This window comes from Hemicordylus capensis, chromosome 1 (assembly GCF_027244095.1).
Source record: "Hemicordylus capensis ecotype Gifberg chromosome 1, rHemCap1.1.pri, whole genome shotgun sequence".
Classification (NCBI taxonomy): domain Eukaryota; kingdom Metazoa; phylum Chordata; class Lepidosauria; order Squamata; family Cordylidae; genus Hemicordylus; species Hemicordylus capensis.
The window spans coordinates 49,859,956-49,880,143 of NC_069657.1; the positions used below are offsets into that span (position 1 = coordinate 49,859,956).

At 42.2% G+C, this 20,188-nt stretch overlaps 1 protein-coding gene across 5 annotated transcripts in view; it reads right to left on the reverse strand.

Annotated features, from left to right (window-relative positions):
- YLPM1 (YLP motif containing 1) overlaps positions 1-20,188 on the reverse strand; it is a 110,923-nt gene that overhangs the window by 34,483 nt on the left and 56,252 nt on the right. For 4 of the 5 annotated variants that reach the window (XM_053307325.1, XM_053307308.1, XM_053307341.1 and 1 more), the window contains 8 exons: positions 16,989-17,511; positions 15,418-15,510; positions 14,356-14,533; positions 13,161-13,294; positions 7,500-7,654; positions 4,381-4,443; positions 3,289-3,408; positions 730-906 (listed from right to left, as the gene is read on the reverse strand). In XM_053307325.1, the coding sequence (XP_053163300.1) occupies positions 730-906; positions 3,289-3,408; positions 4,381-4,443; positions 7,500-7,654; positions 13,161-13,294; positions 14,356-14,533; positions 15,418-15,510; positions 16,989-17,511 (1,443 nt within the window). The remainder of the gene's footprint in view (positions 1-729; positions 907-3,288; positions 3,409-4,380; positions 4,444-7,499; positions 7,655-13,160; positions 13,295-14,355; positions 14,534-15,417; positions 15,511-16,988; positions 17,512-20,188) is intronic. The other variant, XM_053307331.1, reaches the window with a different exon arrangement.

Here is a 20,188-nt window from a genome sequence, read left to right on the forward strand (position 1 = left end):
TATGAGGGATAAAACTGAAAAAATATATCAGTGATATTCACAAGGGAAGTGATGTTATTTTTTCTTCTTGCCTTAATTATAGTGGCATGATTGTGCCACTGTAATAAACACATTATAAATAAACACACAGCAGCTACATCAAAGACTGGTTCAGTTTTAGCAAGGCAAAGCTTGCTGCTTTTGTCTGGTTTCTGAAAATGGAAAGGGAGGCAAATACAGGCTCTGGTGGCAGGTGATTCTATAACTGGGCTGCGACTTTAGGCGGCAGAGGGGACAAGTGAGAGTATTACTTTTTCAGGCTCCAGCATGGCTACACCCCTAGAGGGCCTGTTAGTTCTACCTATTGTGGTCTGGGGCTGTACACATTCCCATGTCAGGTCTGAATACCTTTGCTTGGGCAACAATCCTGCTTAGGCCTTGCCTTTATGATTCTCTGCTTTTTTGTACTCTGCTTCCAGCCTGTCTTCTTTCCCTCCCTCCTTGCTGCCTCAATGCATCCAGGGTTTTTGGGCGGGCATCTCAGCTTCAATTCAGGCTAGCGATGCCACCAACCTCAGGTTATAAACTACTGGAGTTCCCTGGCAATAACTGCCTCAGATCTTACAAGTATCCAAGCTTGGCTCTGCCTTTGCTGCCTCTGACCCAGAGCTGATGCTCATGGTATAGAGGTACAGAAAACATGCTCAGAGGTGCTAATGACCATTTATCAGTTTATCCAAGAAAGTTTACCTCAAACCCTTTTGTTTTTGCAGCACTCCAGAACTGCTCAAAGTGGCGTACTCTGTCATTGATAGCATCAAGAATGATGAAGGGGAAAAACCCATCATCCAAAGTCTTTTTGAAGGTTTTGAACAGACTGGCACGGTAGACCTCTTCCATATCAGCTTCATATTCATACTCCAAAATCTGCTCCACAAAAGACAACATTAAGGACATGCATCCTTCTCTAAAAGAGCTGAATTCCAGCTTACTGCTATCACATATGCTGAAAAATTGATAGCAGTAGAAGCACATGGTTCCAGAAGTCTTGCTTCAGAACATAATTAAATCTAACCTTTTTTTCTTGATATCTTTGTATATTTGCGCTGCTGAATTAGAAATAAACTAGCAACAAAAAAATGACAATAAAATCAAAAGCAGAAGTGATCTTTAAACAATGGAGTAACTTGTCAGTACAAGTTAATAATCTAGCCACCACATTCGGCATTAGTTTAAGTTCCCAAATACTTTTCAAAGGCAACCCCTGTCAGAAAGACATACATAAATAAGAAGAGGATTATGAACTCATGCATATTATCTCTCTTGTTAAAGATGGTTTATGTACTGTCATCTGCTTATTTGTATTATTATATTGGTCTGTTTTCTGTCATTTGTTGTTGATTCACTATTGAGGCATTCACAAGTATGGAAAAAACAATTCTGCACTTTTTAGCTCTATATAAGAACATTAATTAAAACAGTTTTAAAATGAAAGGTTAGGCAAGACTCAGATGAGGTATGAAAACAATATGAGTTAGAAACTAGGGATGTGCAGAACCGGTCGGGGGGTTCGTGACTGAACCGAACCGCCCCCCTCTCTCGTCTCAGGTCGTTCAGCTTCCCAATCTTTATACAATTGCCAGCATCTTACCAACTGTCCCTCTCACTCTGACTGACCTTGAAACATAGGAAACTGCCTTATACCACTGGCCCATCTAGCTCAGTATTGCCTACTCTGAGTGGCCATTGTTTCTCCAAGGTTTCAGGCAAGAGTCTCTCTCAGTCCTACCTGGAGATGCCAGAGATTGAATCCGGGACCTACTGCAATGTTGTAGATGCTTTGCCACTGAGCTATAGCCCCATCCCCTAAGGGGAGTATCTTATAGGAGACAGCACAAACATGTCGTCACCCATCCAGCTGGGCAGACCTGGCTCAGCAAAGGGAAGAATTCCTGCTCACTATCACAAAACTAGCTCTCCTCCCCTTCTAATCACCACTCTCTCCTTGGATCATTCCATCCTACTCTATCCAATCCTGTCTGAGAACTCAAGTTCCTCATCCGATTTATACAAGTGACATATATTAACAGGACCATATTGACACCATATTAAACCTATATGGTCAATTTCACCACAGGGTTTTAAGAGGGGGCTCTCAACTGCCTCTTTTAAGGTGGCTGGAATAATCTCCTCTCTCATTTATCACCTCCTGGGTGCAACCAGCTGTAACTTTTCAGCTAGATATTAACAGCTAAGAAAGGTCAACACAGAGAAGGTGTGTCTATATTCTCAGGCTGCAGTAAATGAAACTCATCTAAACAACTACAATCAGACAGGGCTCAGGGAGCATCCTGCATCTGTTACTGTATTCAAACCGGAGTCCAGGTTGGAATAGATGTAATTTTATCCACGAAATGCTTAGCAATAAATCACAGCAGGCTACTAATAATTGTACCTTATTTTCTTTGGTGCCAAGACAGAGAAGGCCCCTTGCTATTCAGAAAAGCTCTACTGGACAACGTTGTACAGATGCAATAGTTGTGTGTGTGTATGTGGGGGGGAGTAAACTTTCTTTGCTGCCATCACTGCCACCAAGTAGGCCTTCAGAAGAGCTCTAGCCAATGCTCAGTAGATCTAATTCTGTTTTTCCTATATTCTAGCCATTGTGCAGGAAGCTAATTTGGTTCTCTTCAGTGGGAGAGGACATCTAATAGTGATCACGTTGTTAGTCTTCTCCATATTTATTTTTAATAACTAACCAGAGTGTTGATAGGAACATCAACTATGTCAACAGGATAATCCACATCTAAAAACCATTTGGATTCAGTTAAGTTGGTGATGCTATGCACATATTGGCTCTAAGCAATTCTTCCATCAAGACCTCTTTATTACACAAAGATAAAATACCAGATGTTAAAAGCTGAAACCAAACCAAAACTATTTCAATGTAAAAACACCATCATCAGTTGCTTACTGGTTGGTTGGTAAGCAACTGACGAGGTCTTGGTGGAAGAATTGCATTTGATCTCCCCGCCGCCCCCCATGCCGAAGTTTGAAACTGCCAAAAGTTGAAACATTACCATGTAATGATCTCTCCATAACAAGGGCATCTCATGCACTCCAAGGTTATTACCAGCATCCTGTCTGGATCAGAAAACCAAAGCAAGCGCATGTCCTGATATGTGTGTATGTCTCAGAACACTCTGGGATAGCTTCATAGTGTCTGTGAATACTAGTACATTGATTCATGCCTTCTCGAGAAAATCAGTTACAAGGATTTAAGCTAGAACTGGAATATATGTTGAGTACCTTCTTTTTTACTCTTTTCTTCGTATCTGGATCTCTCTCCTCTTTCTCTACTTCAATGATAAAATAGTCATCAAGGCTGAGCACTCTGGGTGCAGCTCCTCCACATTCAACCTCCTTATCCTGGGAAGGAAACATTGGGAAAAAACCACAGTCTGGATCTCCACTGTAACTGATTCAGAACAAACAGAATCTCCACTACAGATTCTTTGCAACTGGTAAAAGAACATTCAGTTTTCAGCTTTTTTATTTCATTCAACCCAGCTCCTCCACGCTATCATAATGTGAGAAGGCACTCAGGGAATTTGAGTAAGTAATGTGTGGCATGGCTTTATTATTTATTTTAGGAATTTATATCCCACCTTTCCACAAAGTGCCCAAGGTGGATCACAACAAAAACATGAGAATAACAATATATACAAACCACAGATAAAAAACGGAAGAACATACACTGTAAATCCAACAATGACTTAGAATCCAAAATCTTCTTCTATCAAGGACACATATTATATTTATCTCCCTTTCTTTCCTATAAGCACAGGAAACTGCACACATGAGGTGACTAATATGCATCCAAGTTCTACTCTTTAGTACAGACTAGGGATGTGCCATGAAGTGTTTTGTGCACCTCTGGGCGGGGGTGGAGAGTGGGTGCTTTAAAAGGAGAAAGGCAGGTCTTACCTTCCCCTCCATTGCTTCTCCACTGCCCCATCACAAAGCTATCAGTATTAAATACCGCACAGCGCAGCTGCAGCACTGCTCCCAGCTGCCCACAGGTGGCATCGGCATATAAATGGCATCTGCACATGGTTAGCAACATCCTGCTGACCAAGCAAATGGCGATGCCTGTGGGCCTCTGGGAGTAGCACTGCAGCTGCGCCATGCGACATTTAATACTGATAGTGCAACGGTGGGTGGAGGAGGAGCAGATAAGACAGGCCTTTTTTCTTTTAAAATGCCCGCTTGTCCCCCGCTGAAACGATTCAGCTGGTGCAGCTCAGAAGTGTTTCAGTGCCTCGAATCAGGGGCACTGAAATGCTTCATACACATCCCTAATACAGAATGAGGTCATATAGCTCATGGCTATTCACTCACCCTGATGAGCTTAGCAACATGGGTCTTTCCACTGCCAGGCAATCCTCTCATGATAATGACAATCTAAAAGAAAAGACAGCATAAATGAAAGACTGATCACCTACTGAGTAAGGTAAAGACAAAATAATTCTCTCTCCATGAATAAGTAAGGTCAATTCCTTGTAGCTCCTTGGGTAGAAACACTCAAAACTAAAACCACTGCCACAGTTTTACTATTAATTAAAAAAAACCCAAACAAGTTGTTCTAGTAAGAACTAATCAGCCTACTTTACCTCCTCTGTCTCTGCAACTGGTTTAAATTTGGTTCAAATGGAGGTCCACAAGCTAGAGCTCTTGCACCTCAAATGTTCAGGCATCCGCCATATTGGATCAAGGAGGATGACATCATTACTAACTACACCATTAAGGTGTCCCTGTATGTCACTAACTGCAACTGTACCAAATTTAGTCCAAATTGGTTAGACAGTCCTCAGGTTAGTACATTTGCGCCTCAAAAATTCACACATCCTCCATCTTGGATTGAGGTGGTCGACATCATCACAAACTACGGCATTGAGACTTCCCCATGTGACCCTACAGCTGTAGCAAATTTGGTTCAAATCGGCTAAGCGGTTCATAAGTTAGCCTACTTGTGCCTCAAAGGTTTATGCGTCTGCCATCTTGGGTTTGGGGTAGATGACATCATCATACAGCATGCCATTTGGGTATCCCTATGTGCCCCTACAGCCGGAGCAAATTTGGTTCAGATCAGTTAGGCGGTTTACAAGTTAGCCCACTTGCGCCTCAAAAGTTTACGCGCCCACCATCTTGAATCAGGGTGGATGACATCATCACAGGCTATGCCACTGAAGTGTCCCTGAGTGTCACTGCAACTGTACCCAATTTGGTTCAAATGGGTTAGGCAGTCCACAAATTAGCCCACTTGCACCTCAGATGTTAACATGGCCGCCATCTTGAATGGGAATGGATGACATCATCACACATCACACCATTTGGGCATCCCTATGTGTCCCTACAGCTGTAGCAAATTTGGTTTAAATCAGGTGGTTCACAAGTTAGCCCACTTGCACATACAAGTTTATGTGTCTGCCATCTTGGATGGGGGTGGATTTTTTTTTTTTAAATTTTATATCCCGCTCTTCTTCCAAGGAGCCCAGAGCGATGTACTTAAGTTTCTCCTCACAACAACCCTGTGAAGCAGGTTAGGCTGAGAGAGAAGTGACTGGCCCAGAGTCACCCAGCAAGTATCATGGCTGAATGGGGATTTAAACTCAGGTCTTCCCGGTCCTAGTCCAGCACTCTAACCACTACACCACACTGGGATTACATCATCACAAACTACGCCATTGAGGTGTCCCTATGCGTCCCTACAACTTTACCCGATTCGGTTCATATTGGTCTAGGCATTGTGAAGTTGATAGGGTGGGACACGCAGACGGACACACATACAGAATGCTGGGTGATTTCATAAGCCTACTGGAAAGTAGGCTAAAAAAAAGAGTACTCCTGATTTAACTTAATGTGATTCCCTAGAATTCTGCACCAGTTCAACCCTACAATAAGGGTCAATACATGATGTTAGAAGTGTCATTAGTACACAAACAAGACAGTGGCGGGCTGGCCGCCAGGAGCAGGTGGCAGTGGCGGGGTGGCCTGGCTGCCAGGAATTGGCAGGTTGGAGGAGGTGGCAGGCCGGCTTTCCGGCTGGCCGGCCCACCAGAAACTGTGCGGGGGGGGGGGGGGGAGCAGTGGGCCAGCGGAGGCGCAGATGCTCTGTGCCTGGCCCAGCTAGTAATTTATATAATTCTGGTACTCAAGATAGGTTACCTTGCAAAACCTATATTTTTGTTAAAGCAGGAATTTGGGAAGATACACAGGGTATATCTGAGGAAATAGAGATGTTGCAAGGTACATATGGAGAGTATGCTAGTCATATGCACGGACTGGTTCGGAGGCCATTCTAAAGGCCTCCAGACCGGTCCGGACACAGGTGGTTTTGGTTCGGGTGGGGGGTTCCAATAAAAACGGGGGGGGGGCCTTACTCACCCCTTCCATCATAGTAACTGTAATTCTTGTAGTAATCGGGCGGCAGGGTGCCGCCGGCTTCAATCTCCCCTGGCGCGGCTCGGGCTCCTCCATTCCTATACGTAACGGGGCGGCAGGATCGCTCCCAGTCCCTGCCGCCCTCTTCAAGCTAAGCCCCCTCGGCTGGCGGCCGCCCCCTGCAGCACTCCAAATGTCCCCTGCCGCCCCCTTCTTGCCAAATATCGGAAAAGGCTCTTTAAATATTTTTTGAAATAAAGATGTGATTTTACTGATTACAAAATTGACCTATTCCCATATTCTTCATTTTCAATACATTTCAACCACTATCATTGTTCGATTGAGTGTGTGTGTGTGTGTGTGTGTGTGTGTGTATACACACACACACACCCACCCTCTGGACTCCTTGGAGAAAGAGCGGGATATAAATGTAAAAAATAAATAAAAAATAAATAAGTATATAAAAATAAACGATTAACTGAAACCTTCCCAAGGATCCACTACAGTGGGCTCTCCTATAGCTTAATCTGGGGATATGGTGTCATCCAAGATCTCACTGTGCAGTGGGCAGGATGCAAAGGCTCCCACTGCCAGGTGTGCAGCAATACACTGGGCCACATGTATTGATCTGGTTTATTGCTGCACCCCTGTCAACAGGAGCTTTTGCACCTTGCACTGGAAATCTGAGGCTCTCTGTTCCTCCCATTGAGTTGTATACACTATGACTACCAGAAGCAAGAGGCACAGGAACGTGACAGATAGTGTGGGAAGTTGACTGGTCTGGCCAACTATTCCTCTTACATGCCACTCATGGCATGCCTCAGAGAGAGAGAACTGTTACAAGGAGAAGGGCAAGAAGGACTAGGCTAATTCCTCCTCCCTGTGCACATGGAGAGCAGAACTACACCCAGACCTAAAAAAAAGGATATACACTGTGACTGAGATTCATAGATCAGCCCAAGACTTTGGAAGACATAGCAATTTACTTCAGAATATTACATGCTACTTGAACCCTATTAGAAGTGCACATTTCTTATACATTTTGTTGCCTAAGATTAGAAATCTATTGTACTCACCCGTTCTGGCCTACTCTCCCGCCCAGGTGGCTTCAGTATATCATCCACATTTTTAGATTCTGGTTTTCTCTCTACACGTGGTGCAGGGGGTGGTTGCCGGGGTACTGATGGAGCAGAAATTGTTATTCTATCCTCAGGGTAATTTCTCCGGTCACCTTAACATGAAATTTGCACAAGAAGGAAAAATATAATGAAGTACAAATCTAGTCTGAATTAAGAGACCACAGTTCCCAGGAGACTGCCATTTCTGCTTCCAATAGGCTTCAATAGCCATGGTTTCTCATATCTGGAGAAACATACATTTCTGGATGAAATAAATTAATGAAGTTTGTAAACTAGAACAAAACACACCCCAAAAGCTAGCATAGTAAAATAAATCCAGCACTATTGTGCATACTATCTTTTCCATTCAAGTCATAAGCTTTGGACACTGACATCTGTGGCTTAGGGAAGTTTTAATCTCTTTTCCACAAGTGGGGGGGGGATTTATATTTAAATATATATAAATATTTTGAATGTGTAAAGCATGCACGCAAGCAAACTCAACAGGGATTAACGGACAATTTTCTTTTTTGCAAGCAGAGTCATGTACAGAGATGGGTTGAAAATCTACTGTGGAATTTCCCCCCATACTTTATTTTTCCACAGAAAATTTCCCCATTCCTAAAAATTCATGATTTCGTACATTACACTAGTAACAATGAATGGATGCCAATACAATACTAGGCCATTCAATTACACTACATTTGATCTTAGCTGAAAAAGGCCAAGAAGCAATATTAAGGAAGCTTGGCAATTTTAAAGTTAAAACTAATGTTTTTCAGATGATTATCTCTGCGAAATGTAGTGGCAAGTGGCTCAAAGGGCTTCTCCGTCAGACTGGACAGTAAAAAGGATAGGCTCCACGGTTCCACAGGTCTATGCACAGGAGGAAATAAGTTATTAATTCCTCTTGGGGTTTTTTTGCAGTTGGGATGTGAAAGTACTGTTTTCTCATCCCAGCCCTCACGTTTGGAAGACAGAGCAGCAAGATGGACCTTAACAGAAACATTGGCTAAGCCTTAGTTTTTAAAGGAGGTAATGTATATAATGTATAGGAGCACCTGATGTATGGTGACCCAGCATAGACACTGAAGCGCTTCCACTTAAACCAAATAGTTTTACCTAGTGGATGGCTTCTGTAAAATCTTAGTTAGTAACTGACCTTCCATGCTGTTCAGCGTGGAGCCCTTAGTTTGGGATGAAGCACCTTTCCTTTGTCCTTAGTAAACAGTTTGGGACTTTGAGGCAAGTGGTAAAAAGTCTGTCTGGACAGTCTGAGTAGCAATGCAAGCCATGGTTGGCAGGATCACTATGAGGTGATTGGAATGCACTTGGTGTTGTCTAGGAGAAGTTTCGCTACTACTCAGTTAAAGAGGGGATGTGGAGGAAACATATATGGAGACCCTTCTGCCAGTGGTTCTGAAAGGCATCTCCCATGGAACCCTTCCCAAGACCTGCCCTTGAACAGTACCGTGGGCACTTCTTGTTTTCCGCCATAGCAAACTTGTTGATTTGTGGGGTCCCCCACATTAGAAAAATGTGTTGGAGGTAGCTCTGATTGAGTTCCCACTCGTGATGGTGAAGTTGCTGATTGTCGAAACTGTGCGGAATACTTGAAGGAACCATAGCTGGATCTTGTGCATTCTTAGGGGTGGGCATGAGGCACAGTTCAGTTGCAGGACGCCATCAAGCATAGTAGGCACTGTATATGTCATGCTCTTTGTGTTCGTTTGTTCCAGAACACAATGATGATCTCCTGGTTCTGAAGATAGCATTCTCACAATAAGTATATTGTGTGTGTTTTTGTATCCAGCAGTGCCCCAAAGTAAGTTATCTGTTTTGCAGGTTCAAGATATTATTTTTTCCAGTTGACCTGCATGCTGAGATCTTAAAGAAGGCTCAATACATGGCCTATCTGTGAAAGTAACTCTTTTTTGTCCTGACCTGCCAGCAACCAATTGTCAAGCTTTGGAAAAGCAACTGTTCCCTGCATTCTGAGGTGTGCAATGATCATGGCCATGCAATTCGGGAAGACCCTCGGAGTGGTGGATAATCTGAAGGGGAGCACCTTGTATTGGTAAATTTACATGTGAGTTTCCTACAGTGAACCTTAGATATTTCCTACAGTTTTCTTCAATCTCGATGTGGAAGTTTTCTACAGTGAACCTTAGATATTTCCTGCAGTTTTCTTGAATCCTGATGTGGACGTATGCAACTTTGACGTCCAATGTTGCAAGCCATTCTTCTGAGAAGAGGAGTGGTAAGATGCCTTGCAATGTTATCATTCTGAATTTGCGTACATCGATATACAAATTGAGCCATCTGAGATCCATCTTGCTTTGGGATCCGAAAATAGTGGGTGTAGAATCTGCTCTGTCTTTTGTGTCCACCACACAGGGACAATAGCCCCTTTCTCCAACAGAACCTGCAGTTCTTCCAGAAAAGTAGGTGTCGCTGCTGTAAACTTCATGCCCCAAAACACTGGCAAACTCTATTGGATAGCCAGTAGCAATAATGTATAGAACTCATTAAGCTGATGTTATTTGGTGCCATGCTGGGGCACAGCTTGCCAGTTTGATGGCATTGGCAATAGCCAAGCTGGTGGTATATGCACTGGCAGGTTGTGGAGGCAGTGAAGGTGGACAGTCTCCCACATCAAAGAGACTGACTGGAGGAATCCTTGTTGGGATGGCATCTCTGAGTTTTTGATTTAGGACCAAAGCCTTTGTGCTGGTAGGGCTTATATGGCTTCCTATAGTCCTTGCGGTCTTGCTGTTTGTAGGTGGAGCACTGGCGTCCATAAGGGTGATTGCGTGTTGAATAATAAGTTGATGCAGCAGTGGTGAAAGACTTTGCCGTGTACTTGGATTTCTTGAGATTCCAAAACAAGAACAAGGAGAGGAGAGATGGTCTTGTGGTAGCAAATATGACCTGTCCCCTTAGCTAACCAGGTCCACCTTGGTTGCATATGAATGGAAGACTAGAAGTGTGAGTACTGTAAGATATTCCTCTGAGGGAAGGAGCCGCTCTGGGATAGATACTGAGCTAGATAGACCAATGGTCTGACTCAGTATATGGCAGCTTCCTATGTTCCTAAGCACACACAAATAACCTCAGTGATCACAAACCTCATCTCCAGAAGCTTGAAGAGGCCTTAGCTCAGTCACAGAGCACATACTTTGCATGCAGAAGGCTCAAAATTCCATTCATGACAGCAATAAAACCAGTGCCAGGAAAAACCTTTACCTAAGATCTTAAGAAAGTCACTGCCTATCACAGCAGACAACACCCATCTAGACAGACTGATGGCCTGACTTGGAAAAAGGTAGCTTCATATGTTCCACAACTTCCTGTGGTAGCAAGCACGACTTGTCCCCTTAGGCAAGCAGGGTCTGCCCTGGTTGCATATGGATGGGAGACTAGAAGTGTGAGTACTGCAAGATATTCCCCTTAGGGGATGGAGCTGCTCTGGGAAGAGCAGAAGATTTCAAGTTCCCTCCCTGGCTTCTCCAAGATAGGGCTGAGAAAGATTCCTGCCTGAAACCTTGGAGAAGCCACTGCTAGTCTGTGAAGATAATACTGAGCTAGATAGACCAATGGTCTTGACACAGTGTATGGCAGCTTCCTATGTACTATCTGTAGTTTTGCTGAATGGGCCCTTGCCATTGAAAGGTAGGCACTCAATCCTGTCTTTCATATTATGATGTAGAGTTGTGGATCTCAGCCAAGCATGTCGCAGAAAGGAGAATGCAGTTGCCACTGTGCGAGATTCAGTCTCCATCAAGCGCTCGAAGGTGCTAAGTTGCTGTCTAGTGATTGTAGTGGACTTAGCATAAACTTCATTGGAGCACTTCAGAAAATCCTTTGGTGTTATTGGGGGCATGGCAAAGGAGTACTTGCTGTTGATCTTGAAGGGAAACTTGGAGACGTTCTTATGTTCCTTCAAAGGGGGAGGAGAGCAATCCTCATCTGAAGACTTGCACTTTTTCTTGTGCTTCTGTCGGTGCATCACAGAGGAACCCTTAGGGAGCTCTTTCAAATGCTTAAAGACCGCTTCCATCGTTGAAGTGGCAGCTGAAGGTGTTGAGGATTTAGACTGCGCATGCACAGTCCCTGACACTGACTTTTACAGTGATCTCAATGAAGATCTTGGTAGTGGCCAGAGAGCGTGTTCGTAGAGCACAGCGTGTTCGTAGAGCACAGCGTGTAAATGAAGGGCATGGTTCCTCAAGGTTTGTTTAGAGAAGGACGTGCAATTCTTACACACTGCTGGGTTGTGATGCTCTTCAAGGCATAAGAGGTAGGAGTCATGAAGGTCGGTAGATGGAAGTTTACCACTGCACTCCGTGCATCTCTTGAAGGTCTTCTCAACGTCCATTTGCTTCAATACATGCTAAGCGGTTTGAACAGTCCGAGATCCAAATAACCATCCAAGTCCATTCCAAAATCACCAAAAATGACAAAGCCAATGTCCGAAACCAAAGAGTAGTAGAGAATTATGCCAGTCCAAGTCAAAAGCCAAAAATAATAATTAACTATCACTCTTTTGTTATAGAACTGATCCAAGGCTAAAGAGTAGTCAGAAAGGAACTGTCAAAATGGTGCCCTAATGGCTGATATCAATGGACATGCCGAGTGCACGGGCCGAAGTGTGGGCGCCACAAGGAGCTAGCAAATCTATCTGCGAGGTCCTGCGCAGGTGCAATACCCATTATTTATGAATGCCAACAGATTACAATCCAGATCTAAATGTATAGGTCAAGCAACATGACAAACTGGGTCACAGTCTATTTAGGGCAACATGAAAATTTGCATACTAACATCTTCTGAAGAAAACCTGCATCTCTGGTAGTGTATAATCTGCAATTCCGCACAAGGACAGATTTATTTTTAAAGAAACAGAAGGTTTGCAGCCCTTTTGACTGATATATCTCAGGGACAGGAGCCAGGGCTTCATTTTCTGACTGTTCCTCTCCCAAACCATCAGACACAGAATAATTTATGCAAGTAAATATATGTAAGTGCTTAATTCATCATTTTTCTGTGAATTTAATTATTTTCTAAAGCACAATACAGGATTACATCAAAGAATATTCCCTTGGGGCAGGAGTTGGGTTTTACTGCTATTAACAACCAGCCAGGGTAGAGCCGAGTAGTTGCATTATCCTGACCAATAAGATACTGGTAAGCAAAACAAATATTATTCTTATAATTAATTTATTTTTAATCAAGAAGGGCCAAATAATTAAAAGACACTTTCAACAATTACAAATGTTTTATGAAAGGAGAGCACCAGTCAAATTCATAAAGGTAAAGTTAAAGTGTGCCATCAAGCTGGTGTCAACTCCTGGCGACCACAGAGCTCTGTGGTTGTCTTTTGGTAGAATACAGGAGGGGTTTACCATTGCCATCTCCTGTGCAATATGAGATGATGCCTCTCAGCATCTTCCTATATCACTGCTGCCTGATATAGGCGTTTCCCATAGTCTGGGAAACATACCACTGGGAATTCGAACTGGCAACCTCGGGCTTGCTAATCAAGTCATTTCCTGCTGCGCCATTAGGTGGCACTGTAATTCCTTAATATTTTAATATTTCTTCAAAGTTGAAGAAGTATACCTCCAAACATAGAAGGCCCATGATCATAGGGAGGACGATCTGGCTTTCTTTCATATGATTGTCTTTCAAATCCTCCCCTTCTCGGGGCTGTATGGTCTTTGTCACGGTAAGATTGAGTTCGTGAAGGAGATGGTCTGTTAAATGGGGAGAGCATTTTGCAACAAATATCACATGAATTTCCATATAACATACATCTCACAAAAATGGATATGTCTAGTATGGTTTGCTAATTCCTTACCAACTCACACGCTGCTACTGGGTATCACACACATACTTTAGTGTGCCTCCCCAAATTACATATCCTTGTATAAGATATGTTAACTGGCTTCTAGAAAACCTCTGGAGGCTATTTCCTAGCTTATCCCTTCTTTCAGACAAAGCTCAAGAAGTTACTAGAGAACAAATTACAGTACTGCTGTTAATACAAATAAAATTTGTTACTAGCTGGGCAGGGTGCAGAGCATCTGTGCCTCTAGTTCTCCCCCCACCTCATGTCACCGTTTTCTTTCCCTGCCCACCACTGTCATTTTCTCCCTCCACCGCTACCATTTTGGGCCTTGCCTCCGCTGCCGCTTTCCTCTCCCCCTGCTGGCAGCTCACTCACGAACTCTCGCGAGAGCTGCCACACATGGGATTATTGACGGGTACGCCTTTGAGAAATATATATAAATGCTAGCCCTACTACATAAGCTTCTATAGCAGTCAATAAATTGCTGTTTAGCTTATAGATATGGTATGCCAGTAGAAAATAGGAACTAAACTCTGGCAACTGGCAGGAAAGGTCTTCAGCATACTTGGTCACAAGAAGGGCAGCAAGTATAAAAGGGATGCATTTTCTTTCCAGCTAGAAGGATGCGAGAAAGCCAAGCCTTAATGGCTACTAGCTTGATGGCTACCAGAAACCATGCTTAGTTAGTTACTAAGTTCAGCTGAAATTTGTGGTCCTCTGCTCACTAGACAACAAGCATCTCTTATTGGTTATTTTGAACTCTATCTATCTATCTATCTATCTATCTATCTATCTATCTATCTATCTATCAATCATATTTTTATACTGCCTGATATGTACATCTCTAGGTGGTGTACTTTATCTTTGGCCTGAGTCTATTTTCACATCAACAATCTAAGACTTTCAGATGACCGCCATTAAAAAGATACGTTTCTGTGCACCTATTATAATCACATGTCATCATACCTGTCTTCCCGCAGATAACGTTCTTTCTCAAATCTTTCCCGTTCATGGTCTCCGGAAGTACGGTCCCTATAAGGCTCTCGTTCCCTCCTGAAATCTCTGTGATCTATATTTGTATTATTTTGCCGCTCAAAGTAAGTTTCTCTCTCTTTCATGTATCGATCACGCTGGCTTGGATGCTCTGGAAAAAGAAGTCAAAATAATCAAAATGCTGTTCAGCAGTTATACAGAATGAAGTAGTAGAGTGAGATAGCCATATTCTTGAGCTGAGCCACTTCAAACTCCAAGAAAGAGATTGCATTTTTGAATAAACCTCAGGTTAAAAAAATCTTTGCATATAAAGAACTAGCACATCAGAAAGAAAGGTTACCAGAACCCCCTCCTTGATTTGCTAGTTTATTCCATGGGAAATAGTACTATGTGAATTAAAAAATTACCATTCACATCTACAGTCTGAAGTAGTAGGGTCCAGAATTCTGCCAACTCATTTCTGTACATTGTCTAGAATGGCTCTAGGTCTAAATATTTAAAAGAATTCAAAGTATTTAAATCACTGTATTGTAAAAAAGGCAAGTTAGGGATGTGCTTGAAATGCAATTTGGCATCCGAATCACAGAACAATCTCTTTAAACCTGAGAGCTTATACAGCCCCTTTAATATGGAGAAGAGAAGGTCCATACCTGTTCCTCCTCTGCTTGCTGCCACTTCCATAATTGTGGTGCTTCCCCAACTATGATTGTGTGCCAGTGCAGAGGCTATGTGTGTGTTGGCATCATGCAGTGGCAGCTGGGAGGTGCCCTACCAGCACACCATCACAGCTGGGGGGAGTGCAGAGATTACAAAAGTGGTGGCAAGCAGAGGAGGAGCAGGTATGGACCTGCTCTCCTCTGTGTTAATGGGGCTGTGCAAAGCTCCTAGGTTTTAAATGGATTGTGTTGCGATTCATTTTGAGCACATCCCTAAGGCAAATGCACTTTTTTTTAAGCAGCAAGGAACCTACCAAATATCAAACTGATGGCTGTCTTCTTCAAAGAGACATCTCAGAAACACCAAATATATACCCACCTTTTGAAAAGGACTGTCTCTCATGAGGAGGTTCTGGACGCAGAGTTATTCGCTCCCCATAAGGAATTTGTCCACCTTTACAGGTGGTTATATCTGTTAAATAAAAATTGGCAATAATGTAATTAAATAAATTATTCTAGAGCCCATCTTTCAAGTAATTTGTCCTGTCTTTAGTCAAAGGCAATGGCTCCAAGGGAGATAAAGGGAACCTGCTGCTTTAAAAAGAATTGAGCTGTATTAAATCACTTAGATCAATAAATTGCACTAAACACAATGTTTAATTAAATTTAGAACAGACACTACCTAGCTAAAATGCTCATGAAAAAAACTCCTTAGCAACACTGCAACTCAATCATGTCTGTTTCCAAAACAAACCATAGATGCAACTAGGGGAAACCCATTAACTTTTTTCTTCTGAGTAGATATGCAAAGCACCAAAAGCATATTATTAATTGTGGGGAGGGGAGAGGTTCTCTACTGGGTAAACCTTCACAACTACCCAAAATTCCACTTGCTACTTGTGAGTAGAGATGGTATGAGTGGAACGGTTTGGCAGATGTTTTGGAGCAGCAGCAACCTGCCAAAAACAGGAGGGTATTTTGACAAAAAGGCACTGCTGAAGGTTAAAAAAGCCTCAAAAATGTAAATAGGTTGAACTTGCTCAACCATGCCAAGTTCAATCTAGTCCAGTATGCTGTTTCCACACTATTCATAATTTATAAACTTGTCATCACACCCTTTAATAACTTTCTCTCTAAACTAAAAAGTCCCAAACACAACTTTTTCCTATATAAAAAGTACTCCAGAGCAGTGCTGTAATAACTACTTTTTAATAGTTGCTTAGAATGTGACCAAATTACAAACTGATGACCTTCCCTCAAACTAATAAACCTTCCCTCAAATCACACACTAAAATGGTAACTTCTGGTCCAATACTGCTGTTTACAGAGACTATCAATTGGCATTTTATTATTTATCAATATGGGATCTAAAGCAGGCAACATTTTCTTCAGGGAAGAGTAAAAAGTGTTTAAAAGGAGTTTTTAAATTGCTTTGTATTGTATTTTGTATCCCCCTCCCCAATTTTTTGTTTGTTTGTTATTATTTAATGTGTTATTTTTTTTATTTCATGTTTTAATGCTGTTTTGTGAGCCACCCAGATAACAATTTTTTATGGGGTGGTTAACAAAGTTTTATTATTATTTATTAAAAATAAGAGCCCTTCACACAGAAGTTAATAACCTCTACACACAATTGAAAGGATAGGGATCTCAGTGAATAGCAAATTTCCTTGTTGATATTTAACATAAAAGGTGCTTTCAAGGCTTCATTTTCAATGAACTGAACGTATTCCAATGCATTATTTGAGTACTAGTCAAGTTTCCTTTATGGTGCAGGCATAATACGAATACGATGAATATTTATATACATTATTTCTATATTTTCTATAAAACATATAATTTTATATAAAATTATATATTTTATATAATATAATAATTATATTATTATATATTTGGGATATTTATATAATTAAAGCATTAGCTTGCATTAACAAAATTAATCATACTCACCTTGACCATGGCTGTGTCCATGTCCATAATCAACAGTCTGCTGAATAACTGGTGGCTTGGAAAGTTGCAGCATACCTGAAGGAAGGGACCCTGGGACTGTTGAAGAAGGGAAACCAAGTTCTGATGTAGGTAAGTTGTACTCTGATTTTAACCCTTTATCTTCACTAGAATCCCAAAGTCCATGGAAAGAATCCTCATCCCAACGCTCTTGGTTCATGGTAGATGATGACTTTACCAAGGGAGCTGAAACCTGAGTGGCTGCTGCTGTTGAAATGGGGATTGGAACATTTGGCTGTGTTGATGGAGCAAGTGGCTTTGCTCCTGGAAGAGGGGCTTTTGCAGCCGGAACAGGTGCCCTCACTGCTGGGGCAGAAGGCTTTGCTAATGTAGGGGTTGGCTTGGCCGTTGGGGCAGCTGTTGGGGTAGGTTTCCGAAACAAGACTGGCGGCTTTATAATTACAGCTGGAGTAGGTTTGATAGGTTGTTCCTCTATTGGTATCTCAGAACGCATTTCAGAAGAGGCCTAGATAAATGAGGGGAAATAATTAAAACCTATAAAGTAACAGTTGTAAATAATGGTGTCAGATGTTGTCATAACAAATGTACATCTTAATATCTTCCTACAACATACACCCAATGAAGTTCAGTGGCAGAGAAGGGTAGAGATATCCCAAAGTTCTTCAAACAAACAAATAACACTGGTGCATGCTTGTAACATGCAACACCTAAACCTTTCCAGAATGAATACCTAACTTTTATTCTTTTGTACTAGCAATCTCTATTCAACTTCTGTTTGTACAAAACACTTTCCTGTCTAGCTCTCTTGCAGTCAGGTAAAATCCACAGAGCTGATATGGAAGGAAAGCAATATCCGATGCAGCATAGACACAGATAAGGCTGTCGCCTCCTGGAATGATCTGTGCAAGTATGATGCCCGTAAAATGATTTTTTTGTTTGTTTGTTTTGTTTCAACAAAATGCTGCCAGGAAGTCATGGGTAAGACATTACTTCTCCCACATGGCTATGTCTTCAAGGTTGCTCTGTATGGAAGGAAATCTATAAATATCTGAACCAGACTTCAGACCATGAGCTGCTACAAAGGGGGGAATATATGCATTAGCAATAATAGGTAGAAATGGGTGGCTAATGTTCCATTCCATGGAAATTATCTTTTTGGATGCTCAAATTCCTATTCCATTAACAATAATGTTTAATAGTGATATAAAACTGCTGGAAGAAATCTGAAGATTTGGAATGTGGTATCCTCACATTTAATTCTAACTTTGAGGAAGCAGCAGCACTGACTTTCCTGAATCAGTATGTAGGCTCCATGAAGGCTAACAAACTGAATCCAGAAAAGATGGAGGCAATAAAAATTGAGATGCATGTGTGCTAAGGGGAGGTGGGTTTATCTGCTCCTAGTAGCTCAGACAGCAGCAGTGGTCAAGAATGCCTTTTTCTCAGCTACACCCCTTCCTCAAGGATGAGGATCTGGTGACCACCATCCATGCCGCAGCATCTGCAGCATGTTTTTTAGAAACTGTCACCAGTATAAATGCAGTAACCCCTCTTCTTTCAGGGGCAGGGCACTGGGAAAACAAGACCTACACTTTAGCAGTTGCACTGGATGCTGTTTGAATTAGGGCATCATGGGATGGCAAAAGTCAGAGATCCTGTTTCCAAAGAGAACGTGGGTGTGTCAGTACATATTAATAGATACCCTCCTACACTGGCGAAAAACAGGTGGTCTGGTAGTGATGCTGTAACATTCAAAACATAGGTTCTGCACCTGCACGGAACACTTTGGGCAAAATTCATGTGTAATTGACATATTGAGGTGTAATCTGGCATAGTGAACCATGGCTATTCAAGAGGCCATCAGACCCATTAGAACTTGAATTGCCTGAGCCCTCTGAACTGGGTTTAACTGTATTGCTAGAACCAACTTCCATATCCTTAGAAAATGGTCTTCCGGCAGAAAAGCCCTCTGCCAAATCATATCTAGAACCGCACATATATATTGCAGTCTTTTGACAGGAACTAAATGTGTTTTATTCCAGTTGATTCGGATGCCCAACCTTTCCAGGAGAGCTGTCACACGATTTATCTGGGAAAGTGAATCTTTTCTTGTTTTTGCTGTCAGAAAAAGATATTTGTCGAGATAAGGATAAATTGTCACACCCAGTGTGCGTAGATGTGCCACCGCCACAGCCATGCATTTGGTAAATACTTTTGTGCTGTCGCCAGCCCAAAGGGTAGCACATTGTACAGGTAAATGTTATCTCCCACCGTAAACCTCAGATACTTTGTTAATTTCCTGTATGCCAATGTGAAAATACACATCCTTTAGGTCCAATGCTGCAACCCATTCCTCCCCGTGTAGAAGAGACAGGATAGCTTGTATCATCCGGAATTTTCTCACACTGACATGCAGTTTCAGCCACCTCAGGTCCATTATTGGGCAAATGCCCCCATCCCTTTTGGGGATCTGAAAGCATCGGGAACAAAATCCTCTGCGACTGCTTGCCAACTGTACTGGAGAGATTGCACCTTTCTCTAGCAGTATCTCCATTTCCTCTATCAATGCTGCTGTTGCTGGTATGAACTTCAGGCCTTCATAGACTGGCAATGTCTTGAACTCGATGGCATAACCGGTCTGGACTATTCGAAGCACCTACCAGTCTGATGTTACATGGTGCCATGCTTGAGCATGACTTGCCAGTCTGATGTTGTGACTGACATTGATGTTTGATATTATTGTTGGAGATACCACTGGTGTTAATATCATTGCCATAAGGGAAGGTGTTATTTTTCCCCATTGGTTGTTGCACATGTGGGCTCACTATGCAATCAAAGATGTTGCTTAGGCTGCTGGGGAGCCTTAATATAAGCCCCTTGATTGCTCTTATTCTTCTGGAAATATGGTTTCTTATTTTATTTTTGGAAGTGTTTCTGAAATTCTCTTTTGTCTTGTTGGCTATAGCCACCAACTGTCCATATGGTTGATACCTGGATGTTGCGAAGGATGATGTTGTGGATGTAAAAGTCTTTGCAGTATATTTTGATTTTTTTCAATTTTTCCATTGTTGTATCAGTGTCATTGCAGAATAGAACCTTGCCATCTAAAAACAGATCCTCTATCTTGTCCTTCATGTCTTGTTGCAAGTATGTAGAGCGCAACCAGGCATGTCTCCTTAGAA